General features: G+C 36.3%; 1 protein-coding gene across 2 annotated transcripts in view; it reads left to right on the top strand.

The window, feature by feature from the left end:
* The window catches only part of NUDT3 (nudix hydrolase 3), a 74136-nt gene that overhangs the window by 15387 nt on the left and 43577 nt on the right, over nt 1-15172 (top strand). The window contains exons 1-3 of one of the 2 annotated variants that reach the window (XM_056818057.1): nt 1455-1524; nt 3250-3435; nt 5025-5135. In XM_056818057.1, coding sequence (XP_056674035.1) covers nt 3313-3435; nt 5025-5135 — 234 coding nt within the window. In that variant the 5' untranslated portion in view covers nt 1455-1524; nt 3250-3312. Of the gene's footprint in view, nt 1-1454; nt 1525-3249; nt 3436-5024; nt 5136-15172 lie in introns of those variants that run through there. The other variant, XM_007483700.3, reaches the window with a different exon arrangement.

Raw genomic sequence — 15172 nt, 5'->3', positions numbered from 1 at the left:
GATGTACTATAAACCCAAGTCAAGTTGTTCTGACCAGTCCATGACATGTAAGTTCCTATTATTTAATGTCAAGAATGACCTCTGTAAGTCTTACTCCCTACTCTGTAAATTTCTCTTTTGCCTTTAAAAATCTGTTTGTGTTCATAATCAAGGGTCTCATATTCAACTGGGGAATCTACAGACCTCTGGTTTGTTTGCCTTGCCAACCAAATAGATCTTGCTCAGAGAGTACTTTACCCAGTCTTTTTCTTTCACTCCTCTTTGCTGGTGTAACTCTCCATAAAAATACTTGTTATATACTCTGTCCTGTTCATGGGTTATTGTTAATATGAATATAGGCTACCCCCAAAAAATTATTTAATTATTTAATTTGGAATTTTTTTGTGGTTACATGATTCATATTCTTTTCCTTCCCTCACTCCACCCCCGCAACCAACACGCAATTCCACTGGGTTTTACAAGTCATTGATCAAGATCTATTTCCGTATTATTAGTATTTGCACTAGGATGATCATTTAGAGTCTACATCCCCAATCATATCCCCATCAAACCATGTGATCAAGCAGTAGTTTTTCTTTTGCATTTCTACTCCCACAGTTCTTCCTCTGAATGTGGATAGTGTTCATTCTCCTAAGGCCCTCAGAATAGTCCTGTTAATACAGACTATTTAAACCTACCAAATGTTTCTCCATTCTTTTTTGGGTTACCCTCAATTTTGATTCTCTTGAGATAGTGACATCCCATGATTCATGATTATATAACATCACCAAGAGAATATCAGTTTTGAAAAGGTGAAGCAAAAAGTTGTGATCATTGAACATATACCACAGTTTCACAAATGGAATATAACTCTTTCTTCTATTTATTTATTTGTTTTAAGCTCGTACCTTCTGTCTTAGAATCAATACTATATTTGGGTTCTAAGGCAGAAGAGTGGTAAGGGCTAGGCAGTGGGGGTCAAGTGACTTGCCCAGGGTCACACAAGTAGGAAGTGCCTGAGGCTAGATTTGAACCTAGGACCTCCTGCCCCTAGACCTGGCTTTCAATCCACTGAGCCATCCAGCTGCCCCCCCTCTTTCTTTTCTTTATTAATGGGCCAAGATCATTGTCCATCTGAAGTACCCAAACAAGGTATTATACATTTGTCAATTGAACAGCATATCATACTCTTGCATTCCTAATCCATTTAGTTAATTTTCCTTCCTAGATTGCTAAACCAATCTCTTTTGAGGGACCACATTTTCATATTCATAACAAGAATAAAAAATATCAGTTCTGCATATGGAATTCAAATGGCTCTTTTAAAGGTAGTACCAGTGTCTCAGTTACCCAGCTAATACCCTTCCTTGTACCATTCTTCCTTCCTCCAACTCTCTAGTAATGTAATCATTTCATTTGCTAATACTTTGCACATTCTGTTTATTCATTTTCCTTTATATCTTTTCCCAGTGACACAAAACTTGTTCAAACTTTCATTATCTTTCACCAGGATTATTGCAGTAGCTCCCTTCTCTTCCTTAACAGGTCAGAATATTGTTCTCCTTAATTTTGCATATGTTAGTGTTAATTGTCTACTTTAAAGTTTTTACCATCTTTAAATATTATTAAAAATTGTTAATACTATTGCATTGTGAGACAAGATAAAATACCTGGTTTGTAAATTAACTTGTAAGGCCATTAATTAATTTCTTCCTAATGTGCAGGTTACCATATCAGATCCTTCCCCCACTATCCTAGCCTCAGTCATTAAATTTCTATGGCTTCCTATAACCTCCAGCTAAAATATAAAATCTTTTTGCCATTCGGATTCATTTATAACCTACCCACTCCTATCTTTCCTGTCTTCTTACACCTAACTCCGTGCACTCTTTGATCCAGTGGCATCAGTGAGCTCCTTGCTGTTCTTTGTACAAGACACTCCATCTCCTTACTGGAATTTCCACTGACTCCCCATGCTTGGTGTGTGTGTGGTAAACATGGGGACCCCTAACTCAGTCCGTCTCAGAAAGACTTTAACATATGAGTCACAGAGTCATGTGGCATGTCTGATGGCCTGACACTGAGGTCCCCTAGAGTCCCCTGGTATCCCAGTGTTAGCAACAATGTCTAGGCACAGGCATGACGTTTGAAAGGTGTTGGCTTATGATCAGGGGCTATGAGGAGCATAGAGTTTGAAAAGCAAGAGAAGCTGAGATCTCTTTCCTCTGGACCAAGCTCTTGAACTAACTGGCTCTCTGGGCTTGCTCTCTGTCTGTTCTCTTATCTCACTGGGCCATCTCTGACAAGCCACTGCTTGGAGACTGGATGCAATGTAGGATTGGGTTTTTATCTAAAGTTAGAAAGGCTGAAACTTCTTTCTTTCTTTCTCTTTACTAGTAAATGCTTATAAAGCCAGTAATAAACCTCCAGATTAATTTTGATTTATAGCATTGGAATTTTCTTCCTCCTATCTTTCAAGTTTCAGCTATAGTCAGCCCCACCTTCTACAAGAAGCTTTTCTCCATTCTTCTTAATCTTAGTGCCTTTCCTCTGAGATTATTTCCAATTTATCCTGTAGTAATCTTATGTGTACAATTGTTTGCATATTGTTTCCCCCATTAAACTGTGAGCTCTTTGAGAGTAGGGATTGTTTTTTTTTTTGCCTTATCTGTATTTCTATTATTTATTAAAACAGTTCCTAGCACATAGTAGGTATTTAATAAATGGTTATTGACTTGACTTCAACAAATATTTTTTTAAGTGCCTACTCTATGATGCATTTGAGCTAGGAATACAAGAATGATGCATGTGACAGATTCAGGGAAACATGGGAAGACTCCCAAGTTGATGAAAAATGAAATGAGCAGACCCCAAGAGAACCTCCTATGTGATAATAATGTGAAGGAAAACAGCTTGGAAAGACATAAGTATGATCAAAGCAAAGAACAGTAATGACTTCCAAAGAATGATCATGAAGTAAACTTCCCACGTCCTAGCAGAGAGATGAAGGATAAGGGGGAAAAATGAGATTTACATTATCAGGCATGGCCAACGTGTTGATTTGTTTTGTTGATTCGTACAAAAGAGAACTTGAATGGACAGGGGAATGGGGTAAGTTAGTGGGTAGTCATAGAAATGTCATAAAAAAAGGATGGATAAAGATTTTTTTAAATGCACGGGGGGAAAAAGTATAGAAAGGTGCATAAATAGAACTGTTTTATTATTACTTTGTTATATATGTAAACATCTTTTTTTTTTTTTAACTTATAGGGGGTGGCTGGGTGGCTCAGTGGATTGAGAGCCAGACCTAGAGATAGGAGGTCTTAGGTTCAAATGTGGCCTCATACACTTCCTAGCTGTGTCACGCTGGGCAAGTCACTTCACCCCTATTGCCTGGACCTTACTATCCCTCTTATGCTTTGGAACCAGTACACAGTATTGATTCTAAAATGGAAGGTAAGGGTTTAAAAAAAACAAACACATACTTAAAAAACCTTACCTCTGCAGAATTAATGGTTTCTTGGATATCCCTCTTGTTATTTGCATACTGTAATAATTGTGTTTTATAAAAAAATTTTCCATTAAAATTTTTTTTTAAAGGAAGGGAAGGGGCTGTCACAGGCATAAGTGGGACTCAAATCTAGGTCTTTTGACTTCCAAAGTCATGCCTTTAATAGATACTAGATATAGTTTCTATCAAGATTAAACCAATCTGCATTTGTAGAGGGTCTTTTATCTATATGATACAGGTTTTATCTCTGTCAATTTCTGTATATGTTCTTCTGAATTTTAGGTTTGTTATATAGGGTTATGATTATCTATATACATACATATATATAATTTGGATGTTCCAATAAGACTGTTTTAAGGCTTATAGGCTTAAAGCTGGAAAGGATTCTAATAGGGGAGGAAATTGAGACTCGTGGAGTGGTTAAGTGACTTGCTCATGATCATACATCTGCAATGTGTTATATAGATAAGATTTGTACTTAGGGCTTTCTGACTCCAAAATTTGACATAAGGGTCTACACAGTGATCGATGCTGGGAATACAAAGACAAAATGAGCATATTCTGTGGGGTAAGGGAGGATATAAGAGGGTCAGAGATAAATATTTTATACACACACATGCAATAATTTCTGGAAGAGTTCAGCATCTAAAAGCAAATAGAATAGGTCTCTGAGTTAAACTTTAAAGTGAGCTAGAGAAAGAGAGATTCTGTAAGATGGACATATAGCTAAGAAAGGAGAAATTTAGAAAAATCTAGGAAAAATAGGAAACTAGCTTATATTATTTTACTACCTTTAAACTGAACTGGCTTATATTATAAATCCATAAAAATATGAACAGGTAGCAAGAATTATTCCTAGCAAAATGACTGTGGGCAAATTGGAGTGTGTGAAATATTCTAAGTACAAGATTTGTAAAAATTTACATGTGTTATTTCATTGCTCTTTACCATTATCTGTAAAGTTTCTACTAAGGTATTATTATCCCTGTTTACAAGTGAAGAAACTATGAAATGTTAATTGAATTGCCCATAGTCACAAGGTTGTAACTATCTGGAGTCTTTTTCTAATCCCTTGCTAATATTTATTAGTCTACTCCCCCCCCCCCCCCCTTTGTAATACTTTAAATCAGCTTCTTTATATTGGAAGATGAGAAGGCAAGTTTGACTAGGTTGGAGAATAAATGAAAAGGAAATTATTTATATTAAGATTGGAAAGGTGGATTAGAGCCACATTGGAAAAGGCTTTAAATGTCTGTCTGAGGAATCTGTATTCAAAAGCTAATAGGAATCCATTGATGTTTGTTGAACAGGAGAGTGGCTTCCTCTGCTTTAGAAATATTACTTTGGTAACTACATAAGTAGAGAATGGATGGGGCAGGGTGTGCAGTAGGGAGATAATTTATTAAATTACAGAAGCTTGCCTACATTCATTCATGATCATTTTGGGGTTGTCATTTTCTCCCTTAACTTTGAAGTTTTCAAAATGAGCCTTTTATTATATATACATGTGTATATATATATTTTTTAATATCAGGTGTTGCTGGTGAGCAGTAGTCGTCATCCAGACAAATGGATTGTCCCTGGAGGTGGCATGGAGCCTGAAGAGGAGCCAAGTGTAGCTGCTGTCCGGGAAGTGTGTGAAGAGGTACCTATATATTTTTAATATATATATGTATATCTCAGTTGAAAACATTTACATTTGCTAATAATTGTCTCTTCTTTAGGAGTGGTGTTATTTCCTTCCCTTCTAATTTTTTGTAAAATCTGTACAAATACCCTACCCCATTCTGTTCTGTTGATGAAATTTTTAAAAATATTTCCAAATACATACTGCTTTTGGTATGAAAAGGTGGGTTTTGATCATTATAAAATGTGCCAGTGTTCTCTTTTAAAAAAGAAAACCTCTTATCTTCCACTATTAGAATTGACACTAAGTATCATTTTCAGGGCAGAAGAGCAGGAAGAGTTATGCCATTGGGATTGGTGACTTGCCCAAGGTCACACAGCTAGCAAGTGTTTGAGGTCAGATTTAAATTTAGGACCTCCTCCCATCTCTAATCTTGACTCTCTGTCCACTGAGCCACCCAGTTGCCCCTCCCTTGTGTCTTAATGAGAACTGAAAATAGCCACACCTTAAAATGTCTCAGCTTCTCTTCTGGTTCAAGAAGCTTTTGTAATGAATCTTTAATATATCTGTCTCATGCTGTTAACCATTTTGAGCTGAAATCTGTCATGCTAGGGAATTTTTGAAGTATCAGTATTTCTCAGCAGTTCTGTAATCCCCTATTCTGGTTTTTGATTGACCTATCTCATTGATTCTTATTGATTGAAACTATCTCATAGATTCTATTTTTTTTTTAAACCCTTACCTTCCATCTTGGAATCAATACTGTGTATTGGTTCTAAGGCAGAAGAGCAATAAGGGCTAGGCAATGGAGGTTAAGTGACTTGCTCAGGGTCACCCAGCTAGGAAGTGTCTGAGGCCACATTTGAACCTAGGACCTCCTGTCCCTAGGCCTGGCTCTCAATCCACTGAGCCACCAAGCTGCCCCCTATCTCACAGATTCTTTGTCATTTAAGATTCTGGCCCATAATTGTTCCACGAGCTTGAGTCATTTTAATTCCATGTTTTCTATTATAACTTTATTCTTGACTTAGCATTTCTCCCCACTAATAACATCTTGTTTTCTATCACATTTCTGTTCTTTTCTTCTAATGCCAGTTCATCTCTCCAACTATTGCTTGACCTTCTTATTTTAATCTGGCTCTTCACGTTCATTTCCAACATTTCCATAAAAATAAGGTGACTATTATCTATCTTATAAAGGTTGGATTGTGAATATAATGTTTATATGATTGGGGAGAGAGGAATATACCTCATTTCAAAAATGGACCACCATTCTCCCAGTCCTTCCTATAGATTGGAAATCTAGGGATCATGAATTCCTTACTCTCTCCATTCTTCAGTTAACATCATAATCCCACTAGTTCTTTATAATGTATTTCAAATTGTTCCTTTCTCTGTTTGTAGTACTATTACCTTAGCTGCAGTCTCAGTAGTGTGTTATGATAATAACGCAGAACTTTTGGTCTCTTCCTCTCTATCCTATATACCCTTGCTAGGTTATTCTTACTAAACTACTAATTTTTTTCATGTCATTCCCATGCTCAAAAAGACTGAGTGGCTCTCTTTTCCCTTTTCACATTAAATCTGAACTCATTAGCTGCAACATTCAAGGTACTTAGTCAATTGGTAACCTGGCTAACTTTTGCTTATTCTAGCTCATTTCATCTTGTTTCTATAATAGACCCTTTATGCTTGCCTGCAAGTTCCCAAGTATAGGATTCAGAAATGGAAGGAACTTTAGAAAGTTTCTAGTCCAAATCTGTAATTTAAAAAATAAAATATATTGATGCCCTTTTTTATTAGTCCTTTCTAGAAATATGCCTACCCACTCCAAACCTCATTTCCAAATTTAAACCTCCCTTATGACAAAGAAAAACAATTAAAAAGAAACTCAATATAGTGAGTGAGTCTGACATTTCATACAACATCTCTACCATAAAGAAGCAGGGGTTTTAGCATTACTTTTCCTTTGCTCATTTTTAGTTTTTCAGTTCCTCAGAGTTTAGCTTCCTTTTTGAAGTTCTTTCATTTACATTTGTTATAATCATTGTGTATATCTTTTGTATATTTTCTTCTGCATCAGTTTTTTCAAATCTTCCCATTTTTAAAAATTCCTAAAGATTGTCATTTCTTATTACACAATATTTCATTATTCCTATACCCGGGATTTTTTCCCCCAGTTATTTCTTAAGGTAGGGCACCCAGTTTCATCTCTAATTTTGCAGATAACCAACCTAAGTTCTAGAAAGGTCAAATGATTTGCTCAGAGTCACACAGGTAAGTTTCAGAATCATAATTTGAACCCACATTTTCTGAGACCACAAACAGGGCTCACTCTTTTTTTAATCCTTATTTTCCATCTTAGAATCAATTAGCATATTGGTTCCAAGGCAGAAGAGTGGTATGGATTAGACAGTGGGGGTTAAGTGACTTGCCCAGGGTGATAAAACTAGGAAGTGTCTGAGGCCAGAAACAGGGCTCTTTCTACAGTTTGCTGCCTTTTATCAAAAACTAAGAACTGAGCAACCAAACTCATTTGGTCAGTACCTCATTTTCTCTCCCTTTTGCCTCTTCCGTTATGTTCATTTTTACTGTCCTTCACAAATCATGACCATTCTTACTTGCATTTCTTGCTTTTGTGGTTTGCCCTAAATAAACTTCTCCCCTTCTGTATGGTCAGTACAGATTCCTTATTTCTTACTAGTCTTACTTTCTTCCCAATCTATCTTTGTCCCTTGGGTGTTTCCCCCCCCCCCCCCCCCCCCCCTTTGCTGAACTAACTGTTCCTGCAGTATTTTAATTATTTTATGAAGGTTGCGTCTTTGTATTCATGCATGCATGTATATCCTATTCTTCCACCCAGATTGTAAATGCTTTGTGGGCTGGTACTGACTTCTCTTTTAATCCCTTACAGTGATTGTATACAATAATGGATATACAGTAGGTGATTAGTAAATACTTCATTAATAAACATAAATTCTAGGAAAATATTAAATAGTGGAATACTTTTTAGAGGAAATGAGACTTAAGCCAAATCTCCGTCTCTATTCTTTTTTGTTGTTATGAACTTAACAAATAATAGCAAACATGAAAATGTCAATATACAAAGGGCAGAAAAGAGAATTGTATATGAAACTGTAAACTATTACATTGAGTTGTTTTTTTTTTAAACCCTTACCTTCCGTCTTGGAGTCAATACTGGGTATTGGCTCCAAGGCAGAAGAGTGGTAAGGGCTAGGCAATGGGGGTCAAGTGACTTGCCCAGGGTCACACAGCTGGGAAGTGTCTAAGGCCAGATTTGAACCTAGGACCTCCCATCTCTAGGCCTGGCTCTTACTACACTGAGCTATCCAGCTGCCCCCAACATTGAGTTTTTTTAATGTACATTAGATTTAGAAAAATTGCTGTAAAAGCACCGTACTTGTCTTTGTTCTTTGTTCCCTTCTGAACTTTGTTGTCTTTCTATTTTTAATCTTTCATTGATGCTCCTCTTTTTGAGTCATTATCATCACCTATCAACTTCCTTCTCCCCCATTTTCTCTTCCCCCTCCCCCAACAAAAGCCCTCTCTTATGACAAGGAATTATAGTCAAACAAAAGAGATCCACACATTAGCCAAGCCTGGAAATTTATTTCATTTTGTACCTTTAGTCTTTTAATCCTACAAGGATATGGAACCAGGCTTCATTATCAGTCTTCTGATTGGTCATTGCAGCCATCAAGGTTCTGAAATCTTTCAAAGTTGTTTTCTTTAGCCTATTGTCATTATAGAACTTGTTCTGATTCTTTGAGTCAAAATTTTAAAGAAGTAATGATAGGGGTGGACAGAAAGGAAGTTGGAGGCATTGAAGTTGAGCAGCAGCATAAAAGAGGAGAGAGGAGGAAGTAAAGAGACCATGAACCATGTGCTTGAGAATGTTTGCCTGGCAAGAGCAGAATGACATTTCTGAGTAATGAATGGTAAATGTGAGGATTATGGCCATGAATCTTGGTAGCCTTTCCCCTAGTTTCATTTACAAGTGAAAAAAATCTGGAGTAAGATCCAAGTAGCATAGAGAGGGGCTAAGAAAGGAGAAGCAAAGGATATGCAGTTCTCTCAAAAAATTTTCAATATTGAGAAAAGCTGCATGGCCTTCTGGAGAGAGTACTGGCCTTGGAATCAGGAAGAACCAGGGGGTTCAAATCCTGCCTCAGACATTTACTAGCTTTATGCTCTTTTTAGCTCTTTGGGGCCAAGTTCCTCATCTGTAAAAAAGAAGAGGTAGAGCTAGATGGCTTCTAAGCTTACTTCCAGTTCTGTGATCCTATTGCCTATGTATCTCTTTCTGGTTCTGTTTTGACAGGAAATGAAGAAGCTTAGACTTAAATTGCAGTAAGTTAAAAAAAAAAGAACTTAAATAAAATCAAATCAAAGCCAGAGCTAATAGACTAAAGCTTTCACAATTTGTTAGAAATTTGGTTATAGTGAATTTGTTATAGTTGATAATGCTTTAGGGTAACAGAAGCATATGCAATATATTTTAAAGGACTAAAGAGATGTTTGTTCAGGTGCTTAATATCTCTTGCTGTAAATCACAATAGCAGAGGAAAATAGGAATATTAATCCATTAAGAGTATTACATTTTCTTTAGTGTTTTAAGTTGCTTCTTTTATTTTGAAGATTAAGGAGAGAGGTTATTCTAGGGTTGGACACACCCTCCTCATTCCCAGCAGGTAAGCTACACTCAGGCTAATCATTCAGAAATCACCTGGTTGTCATTACTGACCTTAAAAAGGAAGTCAGGAAATATTTCTGAAGACTAATAACAACTTTCTCTTCCTACATAGTATATTTAATAGACAAGAAGAGAACAGTCTGATCTATAGCATTTGTGCTTTTTTTTTTTTATTGTTAGATGGGAGTCCTTGGGAGTCCGTATCTGTGGAGATGTCTAGTTTAGACCTGAGTGGGGTGACTCTCCCTTCTATAGCTGTTTTGGCTAGGTAAAGAGTTGAAGATACTGTTAATATATAATATAAGTGCATTTTACTTAAGTGCAGCTCAACCTAAAAGGCAAGACTATGTCCATCAGTAAGTCTGGATGACTACTAGGTTTACCAACTAACTGTATTCCTATCTAGTGATGTTATCAAAGCAGTAGCAGTAGCAGAGAGTTTTAGCTCTCCAGGAATGGAGTATGATTTTGATATACTTCTACTTTCCAGCTGGGTTAGGGTTCCACATTTTTCTAGAATATTGGGAAAGTTGCAGATCCCAAGCTGGCTGTGAAGTGATAAGAGTAACAGAACCTAGCTTTTTTTTTTTCCATCTCTCATAACCTCCATTCTACCTAGTATTCTCAGGATAATTATAATTGGAATCTCCAAGAATCATATCTATTTGATAATCCCTTCATTTCGCAGGAGAGCCAGAGAAGTGACTTGGGAAACCCTAATGGAATGAACGGTGCCCCTGAAGAGGAACCTAAAGTACTTTGTTTAGGTTTATTCTATACATGTAGAAGAAATTACAGGTTGTTTATTGGTATGTAGTGGCAGTAGGAATTGGTGTTTTGAGAGAGATCATTCTGACAAATTGTTTTCAAGATACACTGAGTTAGAAGGAAACTGGAAGCAAGGAGATCAGCCAGAGTTGTTGTAGTAATCTAGGTATGAAGTGGTAAAAACCTGAAATAGAGTGAAGGTTTTAGAAAAGGAGACTGATATTGTGAAAGAAGTCACAAGACTTATTTATTGATTTTATCTAGGGGAATAAGGGAGAGTGAAAATAAGCTAAAAGTCTAAAATAAGCTCAGCCACAAGCTTGGGAAATAAGGAGGATGGTGCTAACTTTAACAATGATAGTAAAACTCATATAAGGTACCCTTCTCAAGGGAAGTTGGTTTTACCATTTTTGTCATGGTAACTTTGAAATTTTTTTAAAATTCAGTTTTATTTTCAGTTCTTAATTCTCTCCCTCCTTTACCAGTTGAGAAAGCAAGAAAATTGAAACCTGTCACAAATATGTTATATGGTCAAGCAAAGCAAATTCTTGCAATTAGTTGTGTCCCCTCCAAAAAAAAGGTGTACTTAAGTCTGCAGTCCTATGTTGTACAGTACAGGTGGATAGTGTGTTTTCAGGAGTCCTCTGGAATTGTGGTTGTTTGCATGGTATTGGTCAGTTTCTACATTTTTCAGAGTTCTTTGTCTTTAATGTTACAATAAAAGTTGTTTAAGTTGTTTAAAAAGCCATCATTTAATTATCTCCTGTACTGGAGCCTGTACAAAAATATTTATAGAAGCAGCTCTTTTTTGTGGTGGCTAAGAATGGAAACTGAGGCAATATCCATCAGTTGGGGAATGACTTGAACAAAGCCCTTTGAGCATAATTGCAAATTGCCCTCCAGAATGGTTGGATTAATTCACAACTCTACCAGCAATGCATTAGTGTCCCAATTTTGCCATGTCCCCTCCAACATTTATTACTTTCCTTTGCTGTCATATTGGCCAATCAGCTAGGCATGAGGTGGTATCCCAGAGTTGTTTTTATTTGCATTTTTCTAATTGGGAGGAATTTAGAACACTTTTTCGTGTGATTATTGATAGTTTTGATTTCTTCATCTGAGAACTGCCTATTCATATACTTTGACCATTTGTCGATTGGGGAATGGCATGATTTTTCATAAATTTGACTTAGTTCCTTATATATTTTGGAAATTAAACCTTTGTCAGAGTTTTGTTATAAAGATTTTTTTCCCTGTTTGTTGCCTTCCTTCCAATTTCGGTTACATTGGTTTTGTTCAAAATTATTCATTTTACATTTTGTAATGCTCTCTCTTGCTTGGTCTTAAATTTCTTTCTTTCCCACAGATCTGACAGGTATACTAATCTCTGTTCACCTAATTTATTTATTATTTCACTCTTTATATTTATGTCATTTACCCATTTTGAATTTATCTTGGACAGGGTGTAAGATGTTGATCTAGACCTGATTTTTTCCATACTGTTTTCCAATTTTCTGAGCAGTTTTTTTCACATAGTGAGTTTTTGTCCTAAAAGCTGGAATCTTTGGGTTTATCAAACCCTAGATTGCTGAGGTCATTTACCCCTAGTCTATTCCATTTATCCACTCATCTGTCTCTTAGCCAGTACCATATTGTTTTGTTTTGTTTTTTAAACCCTTACCTTCTGCCTTGGAGCCAATATACTGTGTATTGGCTCCAAGGCAGAAGAGTGGTAAGGGCTAGGCAATGGGGGTCAAGTGACTTGCCCAGGGTCACACAGCTGGGAAGTGTCTGAGGGCAGATTTGAACCTAGGACCTCCCATCTCTAGACCTGGCTCTCAATTCACTGAACCACCCAGCTGCCCCCTACCGTATTGTTTTGATGACCACTGCTTTATAGTACAGTTTAAGATATGATACTACTAGGCCCCCATCCTTCACATTTTTTTCATTATTTCCCTTTATATTCTTGATCTTTTGTTCTTCCAGCCAAACTTTGTTATAATTTTTTCTAATTCTATAAAAAAGTTTTTTGGCAGTTGGATAGGAATGGCACTGAATAAATAAATTATAGATTACTTTTTAAACTACATGTTTTACCATCTTTTTCTTAGGATAGGTCTTCAGTTTTTTGTTCAGTAGGGGGAAATTCCATTACTATAAATACCAAAGGGACCTATTTCCTTGTTCCTACAGATATCCCATAATAAGAGTGCAAGAAATACTTTCTACAACCATTCCTATGATAGTTTCTTTCTGTGCAGCGATAGGTACTTCTTTGTATGGTATTTGCAAAACAACTTTCTCTAACTCATTATAAAAGTTAAAAACCATTAGCTGGCAGTGATAAAAAAGAGAAGCTGTATCAGAATTCTTTTGTTTAGCAATTATACCTCAACTTTGTACTTCAACTCCTACCAGTTTCTACTTCAGACATCTGTAATTTTCATCAGAACAACTTTGAACTTTGAAAGATCTATTCTATTCTGAGAGTGTTTATGAACCTTTTGACAGCATCATAGCTCACTGCTTTTTCTGGTCATATATATTCTCAGCTCATCACAATAATTTAAGAATAAGAATTTTGAAGAGAAAAATAATCAAGATAAAGAAATGTTGAACACTATTTACCTGCAACAATTGAGCAGCATGGTATACAGTGCTCATAGCACTGAACTCAATCAACACTATTTATTAAGCTTACTATGTACGAGGCACTGTTCTACATATTGAGAAAGGCCTAGGGAATCTATGATTTCAAGGAAGTTATATTCTTATGTAGGCATGCCTCAGAAATTTGGGGGGTTCAGTTGTAGACCACTGCAGTAAAATGAATGTTGCAATAAAGTGAGTCACAAATTGTTTGGTTTCCCAGTGCATATAAAAGTTATGTTTATATTACATGGTAGTCTATTAAGTATGCAATGGTATTACTTAAAAAAATATATTGTATATCCCTGAATTAAAAAATGTTAATCATAATCCGAGCCTTCATTGGATCATTTCTTTTCACTGGTGGAGCGTCTGCTAACTGACCAGGGTGGTTACTAAAGGTTGGGGTGGCTGTGACAATTTCTTAAAATAAGACAACAATGAATTTTGCCATGTCATTTGACTCTTCCTGTCACTTGAACACTTAGAGGCCCTTGTAGGATTACTAATTGGCCTCATAGGAAGGCCTAAGGAGAGGGAGAGAGATGGGGGAACACTGGTTGATGGAGCAGTCAGAAAACACACATTTTTCAATTAAATTCTAATATGGGCAAGATTCATGGCACCCTCAAAACAATTGAAATGATAATAATGGGGAAAAGTTTTAAATATTTCCAGAATTACCAAAATGTAACACAGGGACACAATGTGAGCACATGCTGTTGGAAAAATGGTAAGGATGGACTTGTTTGCCACAGGGTTGCTTCAATTTTAAAAAAAAACTATAATATTTGCACAGCACTATTAAGAGCAATAAAACGAGAAGAAAAAAAAAACATGGTTAAACAAAAGATGGGAGGTCCTAGGTTCAAATCTGTCCTCAGATACTTCCTAGATGTGTGACCTTGGGCAAGTCACCTCACCCACATTGCCTAGCCCTTAGCGCTCTTCTGCTTTAGAACCAATACACAGTATTGATTCTAAGATGGAAGGTAAGGGTTTAAAAGAAATCTATATAAAATTGTTCCTTTTAAATTGAATCTTTTGGTCTAATATTCTATTCCATTAGTATATACTTCAATGCACAATAAATAACAAGGACTCAACAAATGACGTTTAGCAAAATGTTTGATGCTGCTGCTTTTTTCATTGCTCTTCCCAAAAACTAGGTGCTTATGTGTTCCTTAAAACAAACAGTGCAAACAGTATTAACCTTAATTTTCTCACATATACTGAAAACTTAACAGTAGCAAATTTGTTCTTTACTCATATAAACCTCTTCTTGTTTTGAAATGCTGGCCAGAGATCTGGCTGCTCTAGAGCCAAGAAAAGCCCATTGAAATCCATAAAAGCCTATAATAGTACTCTTCAAGCTATTGGAGCCTATAGTTGTAGGCAGTGTATTGAAAGGAATAGTTTTAAAATATCCCTCATTTGATACCATCAGATATATTTGGCCTTAAAAGAACCAGAACCCTTATACAAATTAATAATTACTTATTTAGAACATAAGAAATGCTGTACTGGATTGGTTCCACAATTATTCAATCTAACATTTGAAACTGGCACTGAGGGCCATTTTGTGTAAGGTTCTTCCAAATTAAACATAGTCCAGGTATTCATCATTTCTCTTAATCATCTGTTATGGCTTCATCAACAACTAATTTATCATAAATCTTTGTGGTGGCTATGGTGATTCAGTGGATAGAGTGCCAGGCCTGCAGATGAGAGGTCTTTGGATCAAATCTGGCTTCAGAAACTTCCTAGCTATGTGCCCCTAAGCAAGTCACCTATCACCCCCATCCCTCTACCCCCATTACCGATCTTCTTTCTTGGACTTGATACAAAATATCGATTCTAAGAGAGAAGATAAAAATATTTTTTAAAAAGGTTTTGTGACTATTCAGTGAACAGACATTTA

Source organism: Monodelphis domestica, chromosome 2 (genome assembly GCF_027887165.1).
Source record: "Monodelphis domestica isolate mMonDom1 chromosome 2, mMonDom1.pri, whole genome shotgun sequence".
NCBI lineage: Eukaryota > Metazoa > Chordata > Mammalia > Didelphimorphia > Didelphidae > Monodelphis > Monodelphis domestica.
The sequence above is the reverse complement of the archived record's forward strand: the minus strand, read 5'-3'. Positions and strand labels throughout refer to the sequence as shown.